Source organism: Mobula hypostoma, chromosome 5 (genome assembly GCF_963921235.1).
Source record: "Mobula hypostoma chromosome 5, sMobHyp1.1, whole genome shotgun sequence".
Lineage (NCBI taxonomy): Eukaryota > Metazoa > Chordata > Chondrichthyes > Myliobatiformes > Myliobatidae > Mobula > Mobula hypostoma.
The window spans coordinates 79,574,012-79,597,198 of NC_086101.1; the positions used below are offsets into that span (position 1 = coordinate 79,574,012).

The 23,187-nt window shown below is 41.9% G+C and overlaps 1 protein-coding gene across 6 annotated transcripts in view; it reads left to right on the forward strand.

Annotated features, from left to right (window-relative positions):
- Window positions 1-23,187, forward strand: part of orc4 (origin recognition complex, subunit 4) — a 132,231-nt gene that overhangs the window by 38,483 nt on the left and 70,561 nt on the right. For all 6 annotated transcript variants that reach the window (XR_010018040.1, XM_063048593.1, XM_063048597.1 and 3 more), the window contains one exon: window positions 22,810-22,900. Coding sequence is in view for 5 of the 6 variants with exons in the window: in XM_063048593.1 (XP_062904663.1) it covers window positions 22,810-22,900 (91 nt within the window). In the remaining variant the exon portion in view is untranslated. The remainder of the gene's footprint in view (window positions 1-22,809; window positions 22,901-23,187) is intronic.

A 23,187-nucleotide genomic window follows, 5' to 3' on the forward strand; every position in this document is an offset into this window, starting at 1 on the left:
GTGTGCTTTTGGTTGGTTGAATGTATGTATTCAACAAATTTAGCAGTGCAACAAATCTAGGATCTAATACTAACAATTTAATTCAATAGAATGTCACTGCTTCAGTCATTGCATGGAATGGTCAGGGTAAAGAAATTTTTGGAATACTAAGTTGGAAGGTACAGCACAGGAACAGGAGCTTCGGCTCATAATCTTGTTACGAGCTAAATAAATTACTAACCAAGTAGGTAACTAAACTAATCTCTTCTGCCTATACAATGTCCCTATCCTTCCATTTTCCTCATTCATATGCCTATCTAAACATCTTTTAAAAGTCTTTACCACTGTCCCAGGCAGTGCACTCCAGGCACCAACTACTGTGTTTTAAAAAAAGCACAAACAAAAAAAAATTTCCTTCACATCTCCTTTGAAGTTACCCTGTCTCACTGCAAATGCATGCCTTCTGGTATTAGGCATTTCAATGTTGTGGGGGGGAGGAAATACTGTCTGCCTACTCTATCTATGCCTCTGATAACCTTATAAATCCTTATCAGATCTCCCCTCAGCCTCTGCCACCCCAGAGAAAATAACCTTAGTTTGTCCAACCTCTTATTAGAGCACATGCCCTCTTATCCAGGCAGCATCCTGGTAAACCTCTTCTGCAGCTTCTCCAATGTCTCGATATCCTTCCTATAAAGGGGTGACCAGAGCTTTATGCAATTCTCTAGATGCAGCCGAACTAGAGTTTTATTAAGGTGCAACATAATTTCCTGACTTTTGAACTCAGTGCCTTTACTGATACAGGCAAGTATGCCACATACCTTCTTAACCATCCTATCAACCTGTATAGTTACTTTTAAGGACTTAAGAACTTGGATGCCAAGATAGCTCTGCTCATCAATACTATTAAGTGACTTGCCCTAACAGTGTACTCTCTCTTTACATTTGATCTACCAAGGTTCAACATTTCATATTTGTCCAGGTTAAACCTCATCTGCCACTTTTTCCGTTCATATCTGCAACTGATCTATATCCTGCTGTATTCTTTGCCAGTCTTGTACACGATCCACAACACATCTATCTCGTATCATCTGCAGACTTACTAACCCACCCATCTACATTTTCATCCAGGTCAAAAGTCCCATTACAGATCTCTCAGAACACCACAAATCACTGATGTCCAGAGGGTAGTGGTCCTTTGACCACTACTCTCTGTCTTCTATGGGGAAGCCTGTTCTGAACCTAAATGGCCAATTCACCATTGATCTCATGCATCTTAAACTGCAATCCAGTTTAAGAATATTTTGTGAGTGGTACAGTTGGCCCTCCTTATCCGTAAGGGATTGGTTCCAGGACCCCTCACGGATACCAAAAAACACAGATGCTCAAGTCCCTTATTCAACCTGTCTTAATGTTGTTTTAGGAATTATAAGTAATCTAGAGATGATTTAAAGTATACAGGAGGATGTGCTTAGGTTATCGTGGATTGGGATCGAAAAAAAACGCAAGTTCTCTTACTAAATAAGTCGGAACAGGTACATCCGATATTATTTACATTTACATTTGACCTTTGGACCTAGCAGAACCGTGGACTTTATTTAACTTGTTTCAATGTGGTGGACATTAGGACCCGGCGGAGGAGCTCTGAATCCGCAGTGTTTCTGTTCTCGAAAATAATCAGGATCAGGATTGAAAATAAAGTGGAAATAATAAAGTGATCAGAAAGAGGTGAAACGCTGTCGGTCATTGGCAAAATGTTAGGCTACAGTCAGTCAACGATCGGAACAATTTTAAAGGATAAAGTGAGAAAGGGCCCTGCCCCGATGAAAGCTACAATTATTACTAAGCAACACAGTGGTTTAATTTTTGGGTTTTGATCCTTCACATCAACCCGGCAGGGATGGAGAGCGTGCTCGGGAGCGGTCTGTCACTGGATCGAACTGGGGAACTTCCATTCCCGACCCGGCGCTGAAACTTGCGTTTCTTAAGTGTTTTATATGCATAGAAAGGTAAAATATATACTGTATACTAAATCAAACGTTTGACTAACTGACACTAAATAATATCAGATGTACCTGTTCCGACTAACTTAGTAAGAGAATTTACGTTTTTTTCCCGATCCTGATCCATGATAACCTACGCACATCCTCCCGTATACTTTAAATCATCTCTAGATTACTTATAATACCTAATACAATGTAAATGCCATGTAAAATAATTGTTACACTGCATTGTTTAGGGAATAATGACAAGAAAAAAAAGTCTATACATGCTCGAACAACAAGTGCTGGGAGAGCACTTCCGGGTTTCCTCGATTCCTGGTTGGTTGAATTCGCGCATGCGGAACTCACGGATAAGGAGGGCTGACTGTATATAGTGTTTGAAATTTGTTTAAAATATCTAGAGGAAGCAATGATTTTATTAACTGGTTTGGATTATTTATATTTTTGTTCCCAGGGAAGTTTTTTTTTAGGTATTGTGTAATTATAATGTAACTTTGCACTGTAAATTGTATCTTTGTGCTGAAAGAAATAAAGCTCTAGGATTTCAAATGATTAAATTTACATAGTGATTTTTATGTACAATAAATAACTTTTTTAGACTTCAGTGATCCTTTCCAGTTTAATGTCTTTAATTCGTTGTCTTCTTTCCCACAAACTGATTCAACATTAATGTTACAAAACCCACCAATACTTCACCTAACTTGTCTTCATGTGTCAGCTTGCATTGAAACAGAAATAGCCATAATGGCTGCTAAATCTGTTCTACCATCCAATTAAATCATGATAGACCAGTATTTCAACCCCATTTATCTGCTTTATTTTCACCATTGTTCTTGATGTGTTTTCAGTTTAATTTATGTCAAAGTTTGCAACCCTTTGATGGAAATGTTACTGACTTTTACTTCCCATTGCTTGGATCCTGATTTCACTCATAAATTTAAAATACTGTTTGTCTGTTTATATTAAATTCTACTAAATAGAATGGATTTATGAAAGAAAATATCTGGAAATAAAAACCCATGCACTTCCCAATCTTTTTGATCATGCATTAACATTTTATAGTTGGTACACTTGGGCATCACTGTTGCACTGCCATTATTCCTAGCCACTACCATTAAAAATATTATTCATTCCCTGACCTAATGGATGGAGACTTGCATTTCTTTTCATTCCCATGGCTTTGCCCAACCAAGATCCCACTACCATCTTGATAGTTTACAGGCAGTCCCCAGATTATGACAGGGTTGCTTTCCTGGGACCCATTCATAAGTCAAAAATAAACAAAAGGTATGGGAGAGGCTAATGGAAATAGTTTGGAAGGGAGTGTGAGTAGGAATGGGAAGAGCAGTTGCCAGCTATCCTCAATCAGTGAGTGAAAGAGCCTGTTCAAAGTAATTTTATAGTCAAAGTACATATATGTCACCACATACAACCCTGAGATTTATTTTTTGCAGGCATTCACAGGAAATGCAAGAAACACAATAGAATCAATTAAAGTGACACAGTAGCATAGTGGTTAGCACAATACTTTGTGTTAGAGGCGATCTAGGTTCAATTCCTACTGCTGCCTGTAAGGAGTTTGTATGCTCTCCCCATGACCGCGTGGGTTTCCTCCCACTGTCCAAAGATGTACCAGTTTGTAGGCTAATTGGTCATTGTAAATTGTCCCATGATTAGGCTAGGATTAAATCAGGGGTTTGCAGGGCGGCGTGGCTCAAAGGCGTCAGAAGGGCCTATTTTGTGCTGTATCTCTTTCTTTCTTTTTAAATCTTTTTATTGAGTAAGTATACAAAAAAGGTAAGCCATATAAACATTAATACAATGTTAAAGTATAATAAAATTCCAAAAGATATCAATACCAAAAAGAAATTACTACAAACAATGTAATTTAAACATAAGAAACCAAGATAACATAATAGTATACTAAATTTTATATATATCAATGGAAAAAAAAGAAAAAAAAACCCACCGTGCAGCTAACTAAAAGCAAGGCAAAGCAATGGGCTAACTTGAAACCAAACAGAGTTAAACTTAAAATCACGTCCTCAATCCCGACCTCCATTAAAAACAGTGAAAAAAAAACAAGAAGGGTAAATATTACATTAAATGAAAATATCGAATAAAAGGTCTCCAAATCTGTTCAAATTTAAATGAAGAATCATAAAGGTTACTTCTAATTTTCTCCAAATTCAAACATAAAATCGTCTGAGAAAACCAAAAAAAGGTAGTTGGAGCATTAAGCTCGTTCCAATGTTGTAAAATACATCTTTTCACCATTAAAGTAAGAAATGCAATCATTCTACGGGCTGAAGGGGAAAGATTACTAGAAATTTTAGGTAGTCCAAAGATAGCAGTAATAGGGTGAGGAGAGATATCTATATTTAATACCTTAGAAATAATATTGAAAATATCTCTCCAAAAAGTTTCCAAAGTAGGGCAAGACCAAAACATATGAGTTAAAGAGGCTATCTGCCCCAAACATCTATCACAGAAAGGATTAATATGCGAGTAAAAACGCGCTAACTTATCTTTGGACATATGTGCTCTATGAACCACTTTAAATTGAATTAGGGAATGTTTAGCACAAATAGAGGAAGTATTAACTAATTGTAAAATCTGCCCCCAATCATCCACAGAAATGGTAAGCCCCAATTCCTGTTCCCAATCTACCCTAATCTTATCAAATGGAGCTTTCCTAAGTTTCATAATAATATTATAAATCATAGCCGATGCACCTTTCTGACATGGATTAAGGTTAATTATCGAATCTAAAATATATGTAGGAGGAAGCATTGGAAAGGAAGAAAGTATAGTACTTAGGAAATTTCTAACTTGTAAATATCTAAAAAAATGTATTCTTGATAAGTTAGTGCTGTATCTCAATAAATAAAATATAAGAAAATAAAGACAACTCCCAACAGCATGGACAAATAATCATTGCACAAAAGACAATGAACTGTGCAAACACAAAAAGTAAAAATAGGAAAGGATAATAAATATATTATGAGCGGATTTTGATTCAGAGCGAGAAGGCTGCAAGTGGAATGGCAAAGGATTTCGGAGCGAAGGCATTTTACTACTCGGGGTAAAAGAGAGGCAAGACTGCGCACATGCGTGACATCAGCCAGTAGAGCGGGAAAAGTTTAAAAAGATCACTGCCATATCCAGCGGACAGCGGAGTGAGAGGTTGCAGAGTGATAGTGCTTTGGCTCAACGGGCTTAGGCGGTAACGAGGCGAGGTAGGTTTCCCTGTGTTAATTGCGGAAAGGAAGTATTATGTGTGTGAGGCCGGTTTTCTGTGCTCGGTGTCAGATGTGAGAGGTCCTGGAGTCTCCCAGCCTCCTGGATGGCCATATCTGCACCCGGTGTGTCGAGCTGCAGCTTCTAAGGGACTGGGTTAGGGAACTGGAGATGCAGCTCAATTATCTTCATCTGGTCAGGGAGAGTGAGGAGGTGATAGAGCAGGTGGTCACACCGGGGCCACGGGAGACAGACAAGTGGGTAACAATCAGGAGAGGGAAGGGCAAGAGTCAGGTACTAGAGAGTACCCCTGTGGCTGTACCCCTTGACAATAAGTATTCCTGTTTGAGTACTGTTGGGGGTCGGGGGGGGGGGAACTGCCTACTTGGGGGAAACGATAGTGGCCGTGCCTCCGGCACAGAGTCCGGCCCTGTGGCTCAGAAGTGTAGGGAAAGGAAGAGGAAGGCAGCAGTGATAGGGAACTCTATAGTTGGGGGGCAGACAGGCAGTTCTGTGGACGCAGGAAAGAAACTCAGATGGTAGTTTGCCTTCCAGGTGCCAGGGTCCGGGATGTTTCAGATGGCGTCCGAGATATCCTGCAGTGGGAGGGAGAACAGCCAGAGGTCGTGGTACATATTGGTACCAATGACTTAGGTAGGAAAAGGGAAGAGGTCCTGAAAAAACACTACAGGGAGTTAGGAAGAAAGTTGAGAAGCAGGACCGCAAAGGTAGTAATCTCAGGATTACTGCCTGTGCCACACAACAGTGAGTATAGGAATAGTATGAGTTGGAGGATAAATGCGTGGCTGAGGGATTGGAGCAGGGGGCAGGGATTCAGATTTCTGGATCATTGGGACCTCTTTTGGGGCAGGTGTGACCTATACAAAAAGAACGGGTTGCAGTTGAATCCCAGGGGGACCAATATCCTGGTGGGGAGGTTTGCTAAGGCTACTGGGGAGAGTTTAAACTAGAATTGTTGGGTGGGAACTGAACTGAAGAGACTGGGGAAAAGGCAGTTGGCTCACAAATAGAGAAAGCTTGTAGACAGTGCGAGAGGGAGGATAGGCAGGTGATAGAGAAGGGACACGCTAAGACGGATGGTTTGAGATGTGTTTATTTTAATGCAAGGAGTATTATGAACAAAGCGGATGAGTTTAGAGTGTGGACCAGTACTTGGAGATATGATATGGTGGCCATTACAGAAACTTGGATGGGTAAGGGATAGGAATGGTTACTTGAAGTGCCGGGTTTTAGATGTTTCAGAAAGGATAAGGGAGGGAGGCATAAGAGGTGGGGGTGTGGCACAATTGATCAGAGATGGTGTCACGGCTGCAGAAAAGGTGGACGTCATGGAGGGATTGTCTACAGAATCTCTGTGGGTGGAGGTTAGGAACAGGAAGGGGTCAATAACTTTACTGGGTGTTTTTTATAGGCTGCCCAATAGTAACAGGGATATCGAGAAGCAGATAGGGAAACAGATCCTGGAAAGGTGTAATAATAACAGAGTTGTCGTGATGGGAGATTTTAATTGCCCAAATATCGATTGGCATCTCCCTAGAGCGAGGAGTTTAGATGGGGTGGAGTTTGTTAGGTGTGTTTAGGAAGGTTTCTTCACACAATATGTAGATTAGCCTACAAGAGGAGAGACTGTACTTGATTTGGTATTGGGAAATGAACCTGGTCAGGTGTCAAATCTCTCAGTGGGAGAGCATTTTGGAGATAGTGATCATAATTCTATCTCTTTTACAATAGCATTGGAGAGAGATAGGAACAGACAAGTTAGAAAAGCGTTTAATTGGAGTAAGGGGAATTATGAGGTTATCAGGCAGGAAATTGGAAGCTAAATTGGGAACAGATGTTCTCAGGGAAAAGTACAGAAGAAATGTGGCAAGTGTTCAGGTGATATTTGTGTGGAGTTCTGCATAGATACATTCCAATAAGACAGGGAAGTTATGGTAGGGTACAGGAACTGTGGTGTACAAAGGCTGTAATAAATCTAGTCAAGAAGAAAAGAAAAGCTTACAGAAGGTTCAGAGAGCTAGGTAATGTTAGAGATCTAGAAGATTATAGGGTTAACAGGAAGGAGCTTAAAAAGGAAATTAGGAGGGCCATGAGAAGGCCTTGGAAGGCAGGATTAAGGAAAACCCCAAGGCATTCTACAAGTATGTGAAAAGCAAGAGGATAAGACAAGAAAGAATAGGACCTATCAAGTGTGACATTGGGAAAGTGTGTATGGAACCGGAGGAAATAGAAGAGGTACTTAATGAATACTTCAGTATTCACTATGGAAAAGGATCTTGGTGATTGTAGTGCTGACCTGCAGCAGACTGAAAAGCTTGAGCATGTAGCTATTAAGAATGAGGATGTGCTGGAGCTTTTGGAAAGAATCAAATTGGATAAGTTGCCGGGACCGGATGAGATGTACCCAGGCTACTGTGGGAAGTGAGGGAGGAGATTGCTGCGCCTCTGGCGATTATCTTTGAATCATCAATGGGGACGGGAAAGGTTCCGGAGGATTGCTGATGTTTTTTCTTTTTTGAAGAAAGGGAGTAGAGATAGCCCAGGAAATTATAGACCAGTGAGTCTTACTTCAGTGGTTGGTAAGTTGGTGGAGAAGATCCTGAGAGGCAGGATTTATGAACATTTAGAGAGGTATAATATGATTAGGAATCGTCAGCATAGCTTTGTCAAGGGCAGGTCATGCCTTATGAGCCTGATTGAATTTTTTGAAGATGTAACTAAACACATTGATGAAGGAAGAACAGTGGATGTAGTGTATATGGATTTCAGAAAGGCATTTGATAAGGTACCCAATGCAAGGCTTATTGAGAAAGTAAGGAGGCATGGGATCCAAGGGAACATTGCTTTGTGGATCCAGAACTGGCTTGCCCACAGAAGGCAAAGAGTGGTTGTAGCCGGTTCATATTCTACATGGAGGTCGGTGACCAGTGGTGTGCCTCAGGGATCTGTTCTGGGACCTTTACTCTTTGTGATTTTTATAAATGACTTGGATGAGGAAGTGGAGGGATGGGCACAAAAAACAAGTTGGAGGTGTTGTGGATAGTGTGGAGGGCTGTCAGAGGTTACAGTGGGACAGTGATAGGATGCAAAACTGGGCTGAGAAGTGGCAGATGGAGTTCAACCCAGAGAAGTGTGAAGTGGCTCATTTTGGTAGGTCATATGATGGCAGAATATAGTATTAATTGTAAGACTCTTGGCAGTGTGGAGAATCAGAGGGATCTTGGGGTCCGAGTCCATAGGGCGCTCAAAGCTGCTGCGCAGGTTGACTCTGTGGTTAAGAAGGCATACGGTGTATTGGCCTTCATTAATCGTGGAGTCGTATGTAGGAGCCAAGGGGTAATGTTGCAGCTGTATAAGACCGTGGTCAGACCCTACTTGGAGTACTGTGCTCAGTTCTGGTCGCCTCACTACAGGAAGGATGTGGAGGCCGTAGAAAGGGTGCAGAGGAGATTTACGAGGATGTTGCCTGGATTGGGGAGCATGGCTAATGAAAACAGGTTGAGTGAACTCTGCCTTTTCTCCTTGGAGCGATGGAGGATGAGAGTTGGCCTGATAGAGGTGTATAAGATGATGAGAGGCATTGATCATGTGGATAGTCAGAGGCTTTTTCCCAGATCTGAAATGGTTGCCACAAGAGGACACGGATTTAAGGTGCTGGGGAGTAGGTACAGAGGAGGTCAGGGGTGAGCTTTTTACTCAGAGTGGTGAGTGTATGGAATGGGCTGCCGGCTACGGTGGTGGAGGTGGATATAATAGGGTCTTTTAAGAGATTTTGGATAGGTACATGGAGCTTAGAAAAATAGAGGGGTATGGGTAAGCCAAGTAATTTCTAAGGTAGGGACATGTTCGGCACAACTTTGTGGGCCGAAGGGCCTGTATTGTGCTGTAGGTTTTCTATGTTTTCTATAAATAAACAAAGAAGCAATAAATATCGAGAATATGAGATAAAGAATCCTTGAAAGTGAGTCCATAGGTTGTGGAAACAGCTTAGTGATGGGGCGAGTGAAGTTATCTGTTCTGGTTCAAGAGCCTGATGTTTGAGGGGCAATACTATTTCTGAACCTCGTGGTATGGGCTCTGAAGCTCCTGTACCTTTTTCCTGATGGCAGCAATGAGAAGAGAGCATGACTTTGGTGGAGGAGGCCCTTGATGATAGATTCTGCTTTCCTGCAACAGCACTCCCAGCTCTGCTTAGCTCCACCTAGCCCTCAATTATTACAGTCAATAATTAGTGTGAGGGGTGTGGTGGGGAGAGGAACACATGGGACTGTCATTCGCACTCTGCAGAAGATCTTTACAACCCAGCAGCAGCCCAATCCATCTCTGTCTTTTCAAATGCTCATTAATATATGTGGAGTGTCATTATTTCTGGAGTTCATAACCTGAGGAGGATATCTGCTTTGCCTCCTAACTAATATACTTAAAAATTCACCTTTTCATTGACATTATTAATACTGAGCATTTTGGTCCCAATACAGATTTTGGGATGAGATTTACTTATAGTCAGGTCCTGCCTCAGTGCACACCCATTAATGTACATTTTTATTAACTTGTATTCTTACTGCAATGTTTTTTTTATCAAAATGGATGTCTAAATTGATTATTTTTAATGACAATGGCTAAAGACACCAACCTTAAGTTTCAACTTCCTCCTTGCAAGTGTGCGTGACATTTTGAGTATTCCCAGGATTTTCTATTTTTAATTTGTGTATTTTTCCTGGGATATGGCGGTGACCTTTTCAATAAGTGTATGTAGATTAATCAGATCTAATAACCAATCATAAATTTTGACATTTGGATTATTCAATTGCATAGCAACTTTTATTTACGAAACATCAATAATATTTCTATACTTCATTAAAATACAATCTTAGGTTTTCAGTGTTGTCTTGGCACTGACATTTAGAGGAGAAGGTTCAAAAATAGAAGTCATTGTGATTGATATTCTGCTTCTAGAATTTGAATAAATTGAGTTCTGTTGATTTAAGACGAGTGAAAGGTAGAATTGCAGAATGATTACTGTCATATCTGCAGAAATTCTATTCAAGAGCAATCTAGCAAATTTCACACCTACCCTCTCCCTGTTGCAGTGCCAATTGTTCCTTTCAAATACTTGATCTGCACCCTTTTGACCCTAATCACTTGCTACATGAAATCTAAAATGACTTTCCTCCTGTTGGTATTAGTTCTTTTGCCAATCACCTTCATTCTATCTTTCTTAGTTCAAGGTCTCTCTGATAATAGGAAGAGTATCGGAATTTTGACTCTATCTGTTCTTTTGATTTTTAAATACTTTGCTATATCTCCTGTTCTAAGGCAAATGCATTAGTTATTCTAGTCTATCTAGGCACTGTACTCTGAGGCTGATTCAGTGCTTTGATATGATTCACCTAAGGCCCAAGATTTTGTATGCTTCATATTCAATTTCTTTACAACCATTTTCAACAAATGATGCACCTCAACTCTCTAACATGCTGGTGGAGAGAGTTTTATTTGGGTTTTTAGCGCTGGAAATAGTTACATTCCGACATGTCTCATTAGCGGGACAGAAGCATGGTCGCATTGTTTATTCCAGGGACCAGCTGATTGAGCTTATGCTGGCCGGTTTAGTGAGAGGAGCGGCAGACCCCCCCAGCTGAAATCTGGAGGAAAACACACAGAGAATGCAGAGGGGGATCACAAAGAGGAGGAAAGAGGACTGGGTCGAGACAACAGAGACTTATGGAGAAGAGGAGTTTGGTGGGTAATAAAATGGACGAGTTCACGGCGCTGGCCAGGCGTCAGAGAACATTTCGGGAGTGCAGTGTTATGTGTTTTACTGAAACGGGGCTGCAAGAGGACATACTGATCAAATCTTTTCCATGGACGGCTTCCGGACCGTTCGTGCTGACCGGAAGTGCACTGAGAGCGGTAAGCGTAAAGGAGTTGGGTGCTTACTGTTCTTGTTAACAACGGATGGTGCAATCCGGGTCATATTATGATCGAGGAACGTGTTTGTAGACCAGATATTGAACTTTTTGCTGTTGGACCCTGGCCATATTCCACCGAGATACAACACTGGGCGTCACGGGAGGTTGTTCCTGCCTGTGGCCATCGAACTTTGCAGCTCCTCCCATAGAGGGTCAGACATCCTGAGCCAATAGGCTGGTCCTGGACTTACTTCCATCTGGTATAGTTTGCATTTTGTTGTTTGATTGTTTGTGGTTTCTGTATTGCTATATTTATGCTCTATTCTTGGTTGGTGCGGCTGTAATGAAACTCGATTTCCCTCGGGATCAATAAAGTCTATCTATCTATCTGTCTATCATTGCCCTTTGACTTAAATCAACTCTTCTCATTCCTTCTAGTAAAATGTAACAGTTTGAAGAAGAAATTTCAGCTGCTGCCTTTCTGCCCGTGTCACCAGCATTGCTATATGTTTGAAGTCTATTTCTATCCTGCGCATAAATCATTATGCCAGTTTGGAAAGTGTGCACAGTGTACCTATGTCCAAATCTTCAATACACTAAGAAAAGTAGTTGTCCTAATAGTAACACCTGAGAAATTTTGTGTATTTCTCTCTGGATAACAAACTTCAGTTAATTCTCTCTGTTTTCTCTGTCTTATCTGATCACCTTTACATTCTTGATGCATCAGTTTTTATTCCATAGCCTTCATTTTTGATGTTAAATCAGTTGTGTGACACCTGATCAAACACCTTAAAGACATCCATATAAAGCACACCAATCATCTTTCTGTAATTTCTCCATTAGTTCATCCAAAAAACATAGTAATGTTTGTTAGACCTGACCTGCCTTCAACAAATCCAGTCTTTCTTGAATCATTTCATACTTGTCCAGGTGACTCCCAATGAAGTCATAGAATAGTACAGCACAGAAACAGACCATTTGGCCCATCCACTCCATGCCATTTAAACTACCTAGTCCCATCGACCTGCACCTGGACCATAGTTCTCCATAGCCCTGCCATTAACATACCTATCCAAATTTCTCTTAAACATTGAAATTGAGCTCGCATGCTCCACTTGCACTGGCAGCTCGTTCCACACTCTCATGACCCTCTGAAGAAGTTACTCCTCATAGTCCCCTTGAACTTTTCAGCTTTCACCCTTTACCGATGACCTTTAGTTGTTGTCCCACCCAAAAAACCTGCTTGCATTTACCCTATCTAAACCCCTCATAATTTTGTATACCTCCATCAAATCTTTCAGTCTTTCATGTTCCACTCCAAGGATTAAAGTCCTAACCTATTTGGTCTTTCTTTGTAACTCAGGTCCTCTATCCCAGCAACATAATTATAAATTTTCTCTTTTTTGTAAGTAGGTGACCAAAACTGTACACAATACTCCAAATTAGACTTCACCAACAGCAACATCCAACTTCAACATAACATCTCCTATACTCAGTACTTTGAATATGAAGGCCAATATGCCAAAAGCTTTCTTTATAACCCCATTTATCTGTGACACCACTTTCAATGAATTATGGACCTGTATTCCCAGATCCCTTTGTTCCACGGCATTCCTCGGGGCCCTACTGTTCACTATCCAAGACCTATCCTGGTTGGTGCAACATCTCGCACATGTCTGCATTAAATTCCATATGCCATTTCTCATCCCATTTTTTCCATCTAGCCCAGGTCCCACTGCAATCTCTGATGGTCTTAATCGCTGCCTACTATATCCTCAATCTTGGTATCATCTGCAAGTTTGCTGATCCAGTTAATCACATTATCATCCAGATTGTTGATGTAGATGGCAAACAACAATGGACCCGGCACCGATCCCTGTGGCACCCCACAGGTCTCCAGTCAGAGAGGCAACCATCTACTACCATTCTCTGGCTTCTCCCACAAAGCCAATGTCTAATCCAATTTACTACCTCATCTTGAATGCCAAGTGAATGAAACTTCCTGACCAACCTCCCATCGGGTCCTTGTCAAATGCCTTGCTGAATTCCATGTAGACGACATCTACTGCCTTGCCTTCATCAACTTTCCTGGTAACTTCCTTGAAAAACTTATTAGATTGGTTAGACATGACCTATCATGCATAAAGCCATACTAATAATCCCTAATGTGCCCCTGTCCATCCAAATACTCAAAGAATACCTTTCATTAACTTTCTCACTACTGATGTCAGGCTCCCCGTCCTGTAACTTCCTGGTTTATTTTTAGAGCCTTTCTTAAACAGCGGAACAACATTAGCTATCCTCCAATCCTCCGGTATGTTGTCTGTCACTCAGGATGATTTATCTATCTCTGCTGGGACCCTTGTAATTTCCTTCCACAGGGTCCAAGGGAACACCTTGTGAGGCCCTGGGGATTTATCTATCCTAATTTGCCTCAGGACAGCAATCACCTCCTGCTTTATAATCTGTATAGGGTCTATGACCTCGCTTCTACTTTGCCTCCCTTCTATAGACTCTGTGTCTGTCTCCTGAATAAATACAGATACAAAAAATCCATTTAAGATATCCCCCATCTCTTTTGGCTCCATGCTTAGATTTACCATTCTGATCTTCCAGAGGACCAATTTTGTCCCTTGCAGTTCTTTTGCACTTACAACATCTGTAGAATACCCTAAGATTTTTCTTCACCTTGTCTGTTAGAGCAACTTCATGCCTTCCTTTGGCCTCTCTGATTTCTTTGTGCTTTCTTGCATTTCTTGTACTCTGTACTTCATTTGTTCCTACTGGCCTATACCTGCTATGCACCTTCTTTTTTCCCTTAATCAGGGCCTCAATATCTCTTGAAAACCAGGGTTCCCCACACTTGTTATCTTTACCTTTTATTCTGACAGGGATGTACAAGCTTTGTACTCATGAAATTTCCTCTATGAAGGCCTCCCACATTCCAAGAACACCGTTTCCATAAAAAAGCCTGTCCCATTTCACACTTGCCAGGTTATTTGTGATACCATCAAAATTGGCCTTTCTCCAATTTGAAATTTCAACCTGCGGATCAGACCTATTTATTTTGAAACTAATGGCATTGTGGTCACTGGATGTGACGTGTTCTCCTACACAAACTTCTATCACCTACCCTGTCTCATTCCCTAACAACAGATCCAGGATCGCGTGCTCTCTCATTAGGACTTCTGTGTTCTGATGAAGGAAACTTTCAAGAACACAATTGACAAACTCTGTCCCATCTCGTCCTTTTACAGTATGGGATTCCAGTCAATATGTGGAAAGTTAAAATCACCTACTATGATAGCTTTGTACTTCTTGCAACAGTCTGCGATATCTTTACAAATTTGTTCCTCTAAATTCCTTGGACTGTTGGGTGGTCAGTAATAACCCCATTAATGTACCTTTCTTACTCTTCAGATCCACTTGTTACACCCCACTAGTCAAGTTCTCCAGTCTGTCCTGTTGGAGCACTGCTGAGATATTTTTACTAATAACTCGACCCTTCCTCCTCTAATCCCTCCCACTCTGTCACATCTAAAACAACTGAACCCCAGAATTTTGAGCTGCTAGTCCTGCCCCCTCCAGCAACCAAGTCTCACTAACGGCTACAACATCATAATTGCAGATGTTAATCCATGCTCTGATCTCATCTGCCTTTCCTACGATATTTCTTGCAATGATACATACGCAACTCTCGACACTATTCGTACAATGCTCAATCTTTTGTTTCCTGACTTTGTTTGAGGTCTTACCAACATCTGTCTCAACAACCTGTCCACTAAATGTACTGGCATTCTTGTTCCCATCTAGATTAAACCCCAATGTGCAGCATTAACAAACCTTCCCACCAGGATATGAGTCCCCTTCCAGTTTGGTACAGATTCCTTCTGTACAGGTTCTACCTGCCCTGGAAGAGAGCCCAATGATACAAAAATCTTATGCCCTCCCTCTTACACCAACTCCTTAGACATGTATTAAACTGTATAATCTTCCTAGTTTGTCCTCACTAGCATGTGGCAAGGACAGCAATCCTGAGATCACCACAGTGTGCCTCTTCTCCCACCTTCCCTTCTGTGTCCCAGAGGCAGACTTAGTGCCAGGGACACAAACACTGTGACTTTCCTCTGTTAGGTTATTTCCCCCCCCCCCAACAGCATCCAAAGTGGTATACCTGTTGTTGGGGGTGGGGGGGGGGTGCTGGCCACAACGGTACTCTACACTGGCTCCTTAAGCCCTCTTCTCTTTCAGTTTCCTGGGTCCTGCATCTTAGGTGTAATTGCTATATATAGGGCAGAGGGGAAGAAGCTGTTCCTGGTAAATCACCCCTGCACCCTCTCTAAATCTTCCATATCCTTTCTATAATGAGGTGACTTGAGCTGCAACATCAACATTACCTTGCAGCTCTTCAAGTCAATCCCCCCAACTAATAAAAATAAACACACTATACAGGTGTACCCCGCTTTTCGAACGTTCGCTTTACGAAACTTCACTGTTACAAAAGACCTACATTAGTACCCTATTTTTGCTAACAGAAGGTGTTTTCACTGTTAGGTAAAAAATCAGCACGTGATAAAAGGCAGCACGCCCCGAGCAGCCGCTCTTCCCCGGATTCGGAACGGCATTCTCGCCAGCATTGCTTAAACATGTGCCTGTGAGCAGCCGTTTGCAAGATGAGTTCTAAGGTATTGGAAAAGCCTGAAAGAGCTTGTAAGGGTGTTACACTTAGTGTAAAACTAGACATAATTAAGCGTTCCGATCGTGGTGAACGAAGTAAGGACTAAGTGAGTTTGGCTTGTGGAAGTTGACGAAGATGATGTGGAAGTTGACGAAGATGATGTTGAAGAGGTTTTGGCATCCCATGACTAAGAACTGATAGATGAAGAGCTGATGCAATTGGAAGAGGAAAAGATAACAATCGAAACTGAATGCAGTAGCGAAATGAACATGAAGCAACTGCATGAGATTTTTGCTGCAATGATAAAGTACGACTTTAATTTTGAAAGAGTACATAGGTTTAGGGCATACAGTATCTGCAAGATGGTTTGAGTGCTTACAAAGAACTCTATGATAGAAAAATGCGTGAGGCTCAGCAGTCAAGCAGGCCTTCCACATCAGTCACAGCAGACGACAAACCTCGACCTTCGACATCGAGGCGGGCAGTCATAGGAGAAGATGAGCTGCCTGCTCCAATCGACACAGACGACGAGATGACACCCCAGTGTCCCACCACCCCAACACCCAGGCCGCGGAGCGATACTGATTTACAGAGAATGCAGCGGTAGCCGGGAGGCACACAGCACATCTTTAAGAAAAAAGCCAAAATAAACATGCTAATTAATTAGGTGTCGCCCGACACATAATTGTCGGCCCAGATCAGAGGCGATGCAATGGGTAATCGGCACCGATCTGGGCTGACGATTACGTGTCGGGCGGCACCTAATTAATTAGCATGTTTATTTCGGCTTTTTTCTTAAAGATGTGCTGGATGCGTCCCGGCTACCATTGCACCCCTGCATGCTCCGCGAATCGGTATCGGTCGGTGGCCCGGAGGGTGGGGGCTACTGCACCACCCCAATCTGCGACGACTCAGCCTAACACACCATCATCAGTGTGCTTGGCAAGCTGTCTTCCCGATTCCCGTAAGTGATACTACACTGTACATAAACAACAGGAATTCTGCAGATGCTGGAAATTCAAGCAACATACATCAAAGTTGCTGGTGAACGCAGCAGGCCAAGCAGCATCTATAGGAAGAGGCGCAGTTGATGTTTCAGGCCGAGACCCTTCGTCAGGACTAACTGAAGGAAGAGTGAGTAAGGGATTTGAAAGCTGGAGGGGGAGGGGGAGATGCAAAATGATAGGAGAAGACAGGAGGGGGAGGGATAGAGCCGAGAGCTGGACAGGTGATAGGCAAAAGGGGATACGAGAGGATCATGATAGGATACACTGTACATACATTATTTCTACTTTATATACTTTATATTGGCTGTGTATTTTTACGTGTTATTTGGTATGATTTGGCAGCTTCATAGCGTAAAGGTTACTGGAGAGAGTGTTTTTACCAACAGCGCTTGAGTGAGAATTTCTGCTGAGAGCACTTGCGTGAGATTTTCACTTTGGAGGACAGTGCTGGCAATGATTGTGGAAAAGTATTTCTACTTTATATAGGCTGTGTATTTATCATATCATTCCTGCTTTTACTATATGTTACTGTTATTTTAGGTTTTATGTGTTATTTGGCATGATTTGGTAGGTTATTTTTGGGTCTGCGAACGCTCACAAAATTTCCCATATAAGTAAATGGTAATTGCTTCTTCACTTTACGACATTTCGGCTTATGAACTGTTTCATAGGAACGCTCTGCCTTCGGATGGTGGGGAAAACCTGTATGTCTTCTTAACCGTCCTATCAACTTGCATGTCAGCTTTGAGGGATCTATAGAGATGGACCCCAAGATCCCTCTGTTCCTCCACCCTGCTAAGAATCCTGCCATTAATCTTGTACTCTGCCTCTACTTTTCTGGATTGAACTTCATCTGCCACTTCCCTGCCCCCCTCTGCATCCTACCATTGCCCTCTTTGTAACCAATGACAACTTACACTATTCACAACAGCAACATTCGTATCATCTGCAGACATAGTAACCCATTTTTCTGCTTCTTCATCCAAGTAATTTATAAAAACCAGTAAAAGCAGGAGTTACAGAACAGATTCATGTGAAACACCACTAGTCACCGACCTCCAGGCAGAATTCTCTCAATCTACTCCCACATTCTGATTTCTGAGGGCAAACCATTTCTGAATCTTTGCAGCCGTTTCCCTGGATCCTATGCCTCCTGACTTTCTAAATGAGTCTTCCATGTAGAACCTTGTCAAATGTCTTACTAAAATTGATATGCATCCATATCAAATTCAAGTTCAAGTTTACTGTCATTCAGCCGTACACAAATATACCGCCAAGCGAAATGGTGTTCCTCCAGACCAAGGTGCACAACACAGTACACATCACTCAAACTCAACACAAGGTAATATTACCACAAATAAATTAACAAATAATAAGGTGCATTTATGACACAAGTCTAAAAGTTAATAGTATACACTACTAGAACTTAATGAGTGTTGAGACCTGGGTGGTGACAGAGGGGTTCAGTAGTCCTTGTCCTCATGCTACAGTACCTCTTGCCTGATGGTAGGGGCTCAAAGAGATTATTGGATGGATGGGTGGAAAAGAGACCCTGATGATCCTTTCATTAGTCCTTGTAATCCTTTATAGAGTCTTATGGTAAGATGCCTTGCAATTTCCATGCCAGCCAGTGAAGCAGCTGGTCATCACAATGCTGCTCTTATAAAAGTTGGTTAGAATGGGAGCGGGGGAGCCTCGCGACCTGGAGACACTGCTGTGCTTTCTTGGCCGAAGAGGTGGTGTTGAGAGACTAAGTGAGATCATCCATTCAGTGCACTCGCAGAAACACGATGCTCTGAATTCTCTCCATGGAGGAGCAGTTTATGTGCATTGAAGAGTGATCAGCTTGCACCTTCCTAAAGTCCACAGTCATGTCTTTAGTCTTGTTCATGTTGAAACTCAAGTTGCTGTGCTCGCATCATTCTACCAGCTGCTCTGCCTCCTCTCTCAACCAATCTCATTATCATTGTTGATGAGGCCAACCACTGTTGTGTCATCATTGAATTTGATGATTTCATTTGAACTGGCCCTAACAATATGGCCATATTCAGCAGCGGGCTGAGCATGTATCCCTGGAGGTTTGCCAGTGTTCAGTGTGTTGGAGCTAGAGATGTTGCTGCCAACACAGACTTCGGCCTTTCTGTCAAGAAGTCCAAGGTTCAGTTACAGAGAGAGGTGTTGAGACCCAATGAGGACAATTTACCCACCAGCTTCTGAGCAATGATCAGACTAAATGCCGAACTGAAGTTGGTAAACAGCATGTTGGCATATGAGGCACCTTTTTCCAGATGGAACAAGACGAAGTGGACTGCAGAAGCTATGGCATCATCGGTGGACCAATTTGAGCAATGTGAATTAGAAAGGGTCCAATGTAACAGAAAGATGCAATTTAATGCAAAACATAGCCAGCAGCTCAAAGCACTTCATTTTTGTTGAGGTCAGTGCTACTGGGTGGTAGTCATTAAGGTAGTGGACAACGCATATACAACTGTACCTTCATCAATCTGTTTTGTCACTTTCTCAAAGAATCCCTGGAGGTTTGCCAGTGCTCAATGTGTTGGAGCTGGAGATGTTGCTGCCAACACAGATTTCCTCAAAGAATTCAGTCAGGTTCATGAGACATGACCTGCCCCTCACATAGTTATGCCAACTATTCCTAATCAGATTAAGCTTCCCCAAATGCTTGTAAGTCCTGTCTCTATATGGCAGGATCCTCTTCAGTAGTTTAACCATCACTGACATAAGACTCACTGGTCTTTAATTCCCAGAAATATCCCTATTACCTTTCTTAAACAAAGGAATAATGTTTGGTCCCCTCCAATCTTCGAGTACTACAAGAGAGGATGCAAAGATCATTGCCAAAGGCACAATGATCTCTTCCCACTATTTCCTGTAGTAACCCAATTTGATCATGGACAAGGATAGATCTGGTCCTAGGGTTGAGGTTCTTAACTGGAAGAAGGCCAAATTTGAAGAAATGAGAAAGGATCTAAAAAGCGTGGATTGGGACAGGTTGTTCTCTGGCAAGGATGTGATCGGTAGGTGGGAAGCCTTCAAAGGAGAAATTTTGAGAGTGCAGAATTTGTATGTTCCTGTCAGGATTAAAGGCAAAGTGAATAGGAATTAGGAACCTTGGTTCTCAAGGGATATTGCAACTCTGATAAAGAAGAAGAGGGAGTTGTATGACATGTATAGGAAGCAGGGGGTAAATAAGGTGCTTGAGGAGTATAAGAAGTGCAAGAAAATACTTAAGAAAGAAATCAGGAGGGCTAAAAGAAGACATGAGGTTGCCTTGGCAGTCAAAGTGAAGGATAATCCAAAGAGCTTTTACAGATATATTAAGAGCAAAAGGATTGTAAGGGATAAAATTGGTCCTCTTGAAGATCAGAGTGGTTGGCTATGTGCGGAACCAAAGGAAATGGGGGAGATCTTAAATAGGTTTTTTGTGTCTGTATTTACTAAGGAAACTGGCATGAAGTCTATGGAATTAAGGGAAACAAGTAGTGAGATCATGGAAACTGTACAGATCGAAAAGGAGGAGGTCCTTACTGTCTTGAGGAAAATTAAAGTGGATAAATCCCCGGGACCTGACAGGGTGTTCCCTCGGACCTTGAAGGAGACTAGTGTTGAAATTGCAGGGGCCCTGGCAGAAATATTTAAAATGTCGCTGTCTACAGGTGAGGTGCCGGAGGATTGGAGAGTGGCTCATGTTGTTCCGTTGTTTAAAAAAGGATCGAAAAGTAATCTGGGAAATTATAGGCTGGTAAGTTTAACGTCGGCTGTAGGTAAGTTATTGGAGGGAGTACTAACAGATAGAATCTACAAGCATTGGATAGACAGGGACTTATTAGGGAGAGTCAACATGGCTTTGTGCGCGGTAGGTCATGTTTGACCAATCTATTGGAGTTCTTCGAGGAGGTTACCAGGAAAGTGGACGAAGAGAAGGCAGTGGATATTGTCTACATGGACTTCATTAAGGCCTTTGACAAGGTCCCGCATGGGAGGTTAGTTAGGAAAATTCAGTTGCTAGGTGTACATGGAGAGGTGGTAAATTGGATTAGACATTGGCTCAATGGAAGAAGCCAAAGAGTGGTAGTAGAGAATTGCTTCTCCGAGTGGAGGCCTGTGACTAGTGGTGTGCCACAGGGATCAGTGCTGGGTCCATTGTTATTTGTCATCTGTATCAATGATCTGGATGATAATGTGGTAAATTGGATCAGCAAATTTGCTGATGATACAAAGTTTGGAGGTGTAGTAGACAGTGAGGAAGGTTTTCAGAGCCTTCAGAGGGACTTGGACCAGCTGGAAAAATGGCAGATGGAGTTTAATACAGACAAGTGTGAGGTATTGCACGTTGGAAGGACAAACCAAGGTAGAACATACAGGGTTAATGGTAAGGCACTGAGGAGTGCAGTGGAACAGAGGGGTCTGGGAATACAGATACAAAATTCCCTAAAAGTGGCGTCACAGCTAGATAGGGTCGTAAAGAGAGCTTTTGGTACATTGGCCTTTATTAATCAAAGTATTGAGTGTAAGAGCTGGAATGTTATGATGAGGTTGTATAAGGCATTGGTGAGGCCGAATCTGGAGTATTGTGTTCAGTTTTGGTCACCAAATTACAGGAAGGATATAAATAAGGTTGAAAGAGTGCAGAGAAGGTTTACAAGGATGTTGCCGGGACTTGAGAAACTCAGTTACAGAGAAAGGTTGAATAGGTTAGGACTTTATTCCCTGGAGCGTAGAAGAATGAGGGGAGATTTGATAGAGGTATATAAAATTATGATGGGTATAGATAGAGTGAATGCAAGCAGGCTTTTTCCACTGAGGCAAGGGGAGAAAAAAACCAGAGGACATGGGTTAAGGGTGAGGGGGGAAAAGTTTAAAGGGAACATTGGGGGGGACTTCTTCACACAGAGAGTGGTAGGAGTGTGGAATGAGCTGCCAGACGAGGTGGTAAATGTGGGTTCTTTTTTAACATTTAAGAATAAATTGGACAGATACATGGATGGGAGGTGTATGGAGGGATATGGTCTGTGTGCAGGTCAGTGGGACTAGGCAGAAAATGGTTCGGCACAGCCAAGAAGGGCCAAAAGGCCTGTTTCTGTGCTGTAGTTTCTATGGTAACCCAGGGTATATCCCACCCAGTTCCAGGGATTTATCTTTCGTGATGTTTTTCAAAAGTTCCAGCTTGCCTTCTTTCTTAACGTAAGATATAATTACTACTTTGAGGTATTAAGAAGGGCACTTAAAATAAGGTAAGGCATAAAATAAAATGGTTGTAATATGGGCCAATGGGATTAGTGTTTTTGAGCATGAAGTTCCATCAGAACATGAAAGGCCAAAGAGTCAATTTCAGGACATGGTAAGCCAAAGGACCATGCAAGTTTAACTCTGTGACACTCAGGAAAATCTGACTGATTCACTGGTGAATTATCTCTGCACCTCTTCTGAACAAGGCTGTACCATTTGCAATTTTCCAGTCCTTAACCGATGTCCCTGAAACAATAGATGTTTTGAGTATTACGGCCAGCACCTTTCCAGTTTCTATCCTTGCTCTCTTGATATCTGGACTAGGTATTCTATCCACTTTAAAAACAGCAAGCCTTTATAGTGCTTGCTCTTTGTCAATGTTTGGGTCAGCAGAATATGGACTACATCGTTGCTGAGGCTGTAGTAGTATTTTCTTTGGTGAAGGCTGATATAAAGAACTGATTTTGAATCTCTGCCTCCATGATTGTCCTTATTTGGTACTTTATGGTGGATTTACAGCCACCACTAGGCTTGTGTTTATCCCAAGTGACTGATGTGTGAAGAAATAAAAACAGAATTGAATTTAAGCAGGATAACAAGAAAAATACAGTGTAACGTGTGAGCATGTAGTGTTCTATTCTAGGAAAAACAAATGTATTGTAAAACACTTTTTTTTTGTTAATGCATGTAACTTTGCTATTTGCTACTTCACTGTTTTTCAGAAATTTGATGGATCTTCTGAAACAAACAGCTGTTCATGGGGAAAGCAACTCTGTCCTAATTGTTGGTCCCCGAGGAGCAGGAAAAACTATGGTATGAGTTTCTTGAGCAACTTGTTCTTCATTGTGGGACTCTCAGTGAAGAGAAATTTTAGGCTTTATTTTAGGCTGGGATGGAGAGGTGGGGGTGAAGTATTTGGAGATAGTCTGATAATCCATAGAAGAAAGCTCTGAGTTTTGTTCTTTATTTTCTGTTTTGAGCCATTACTAACCGCTGGTAGAAGGTAAAATATTTTGTTATCCACATTGAAGAGGACCTTTCAACCATAAATAACAAGTTCTGTGCACAGAAATGCTTTCACAGCTGCCTAAGCCATATCT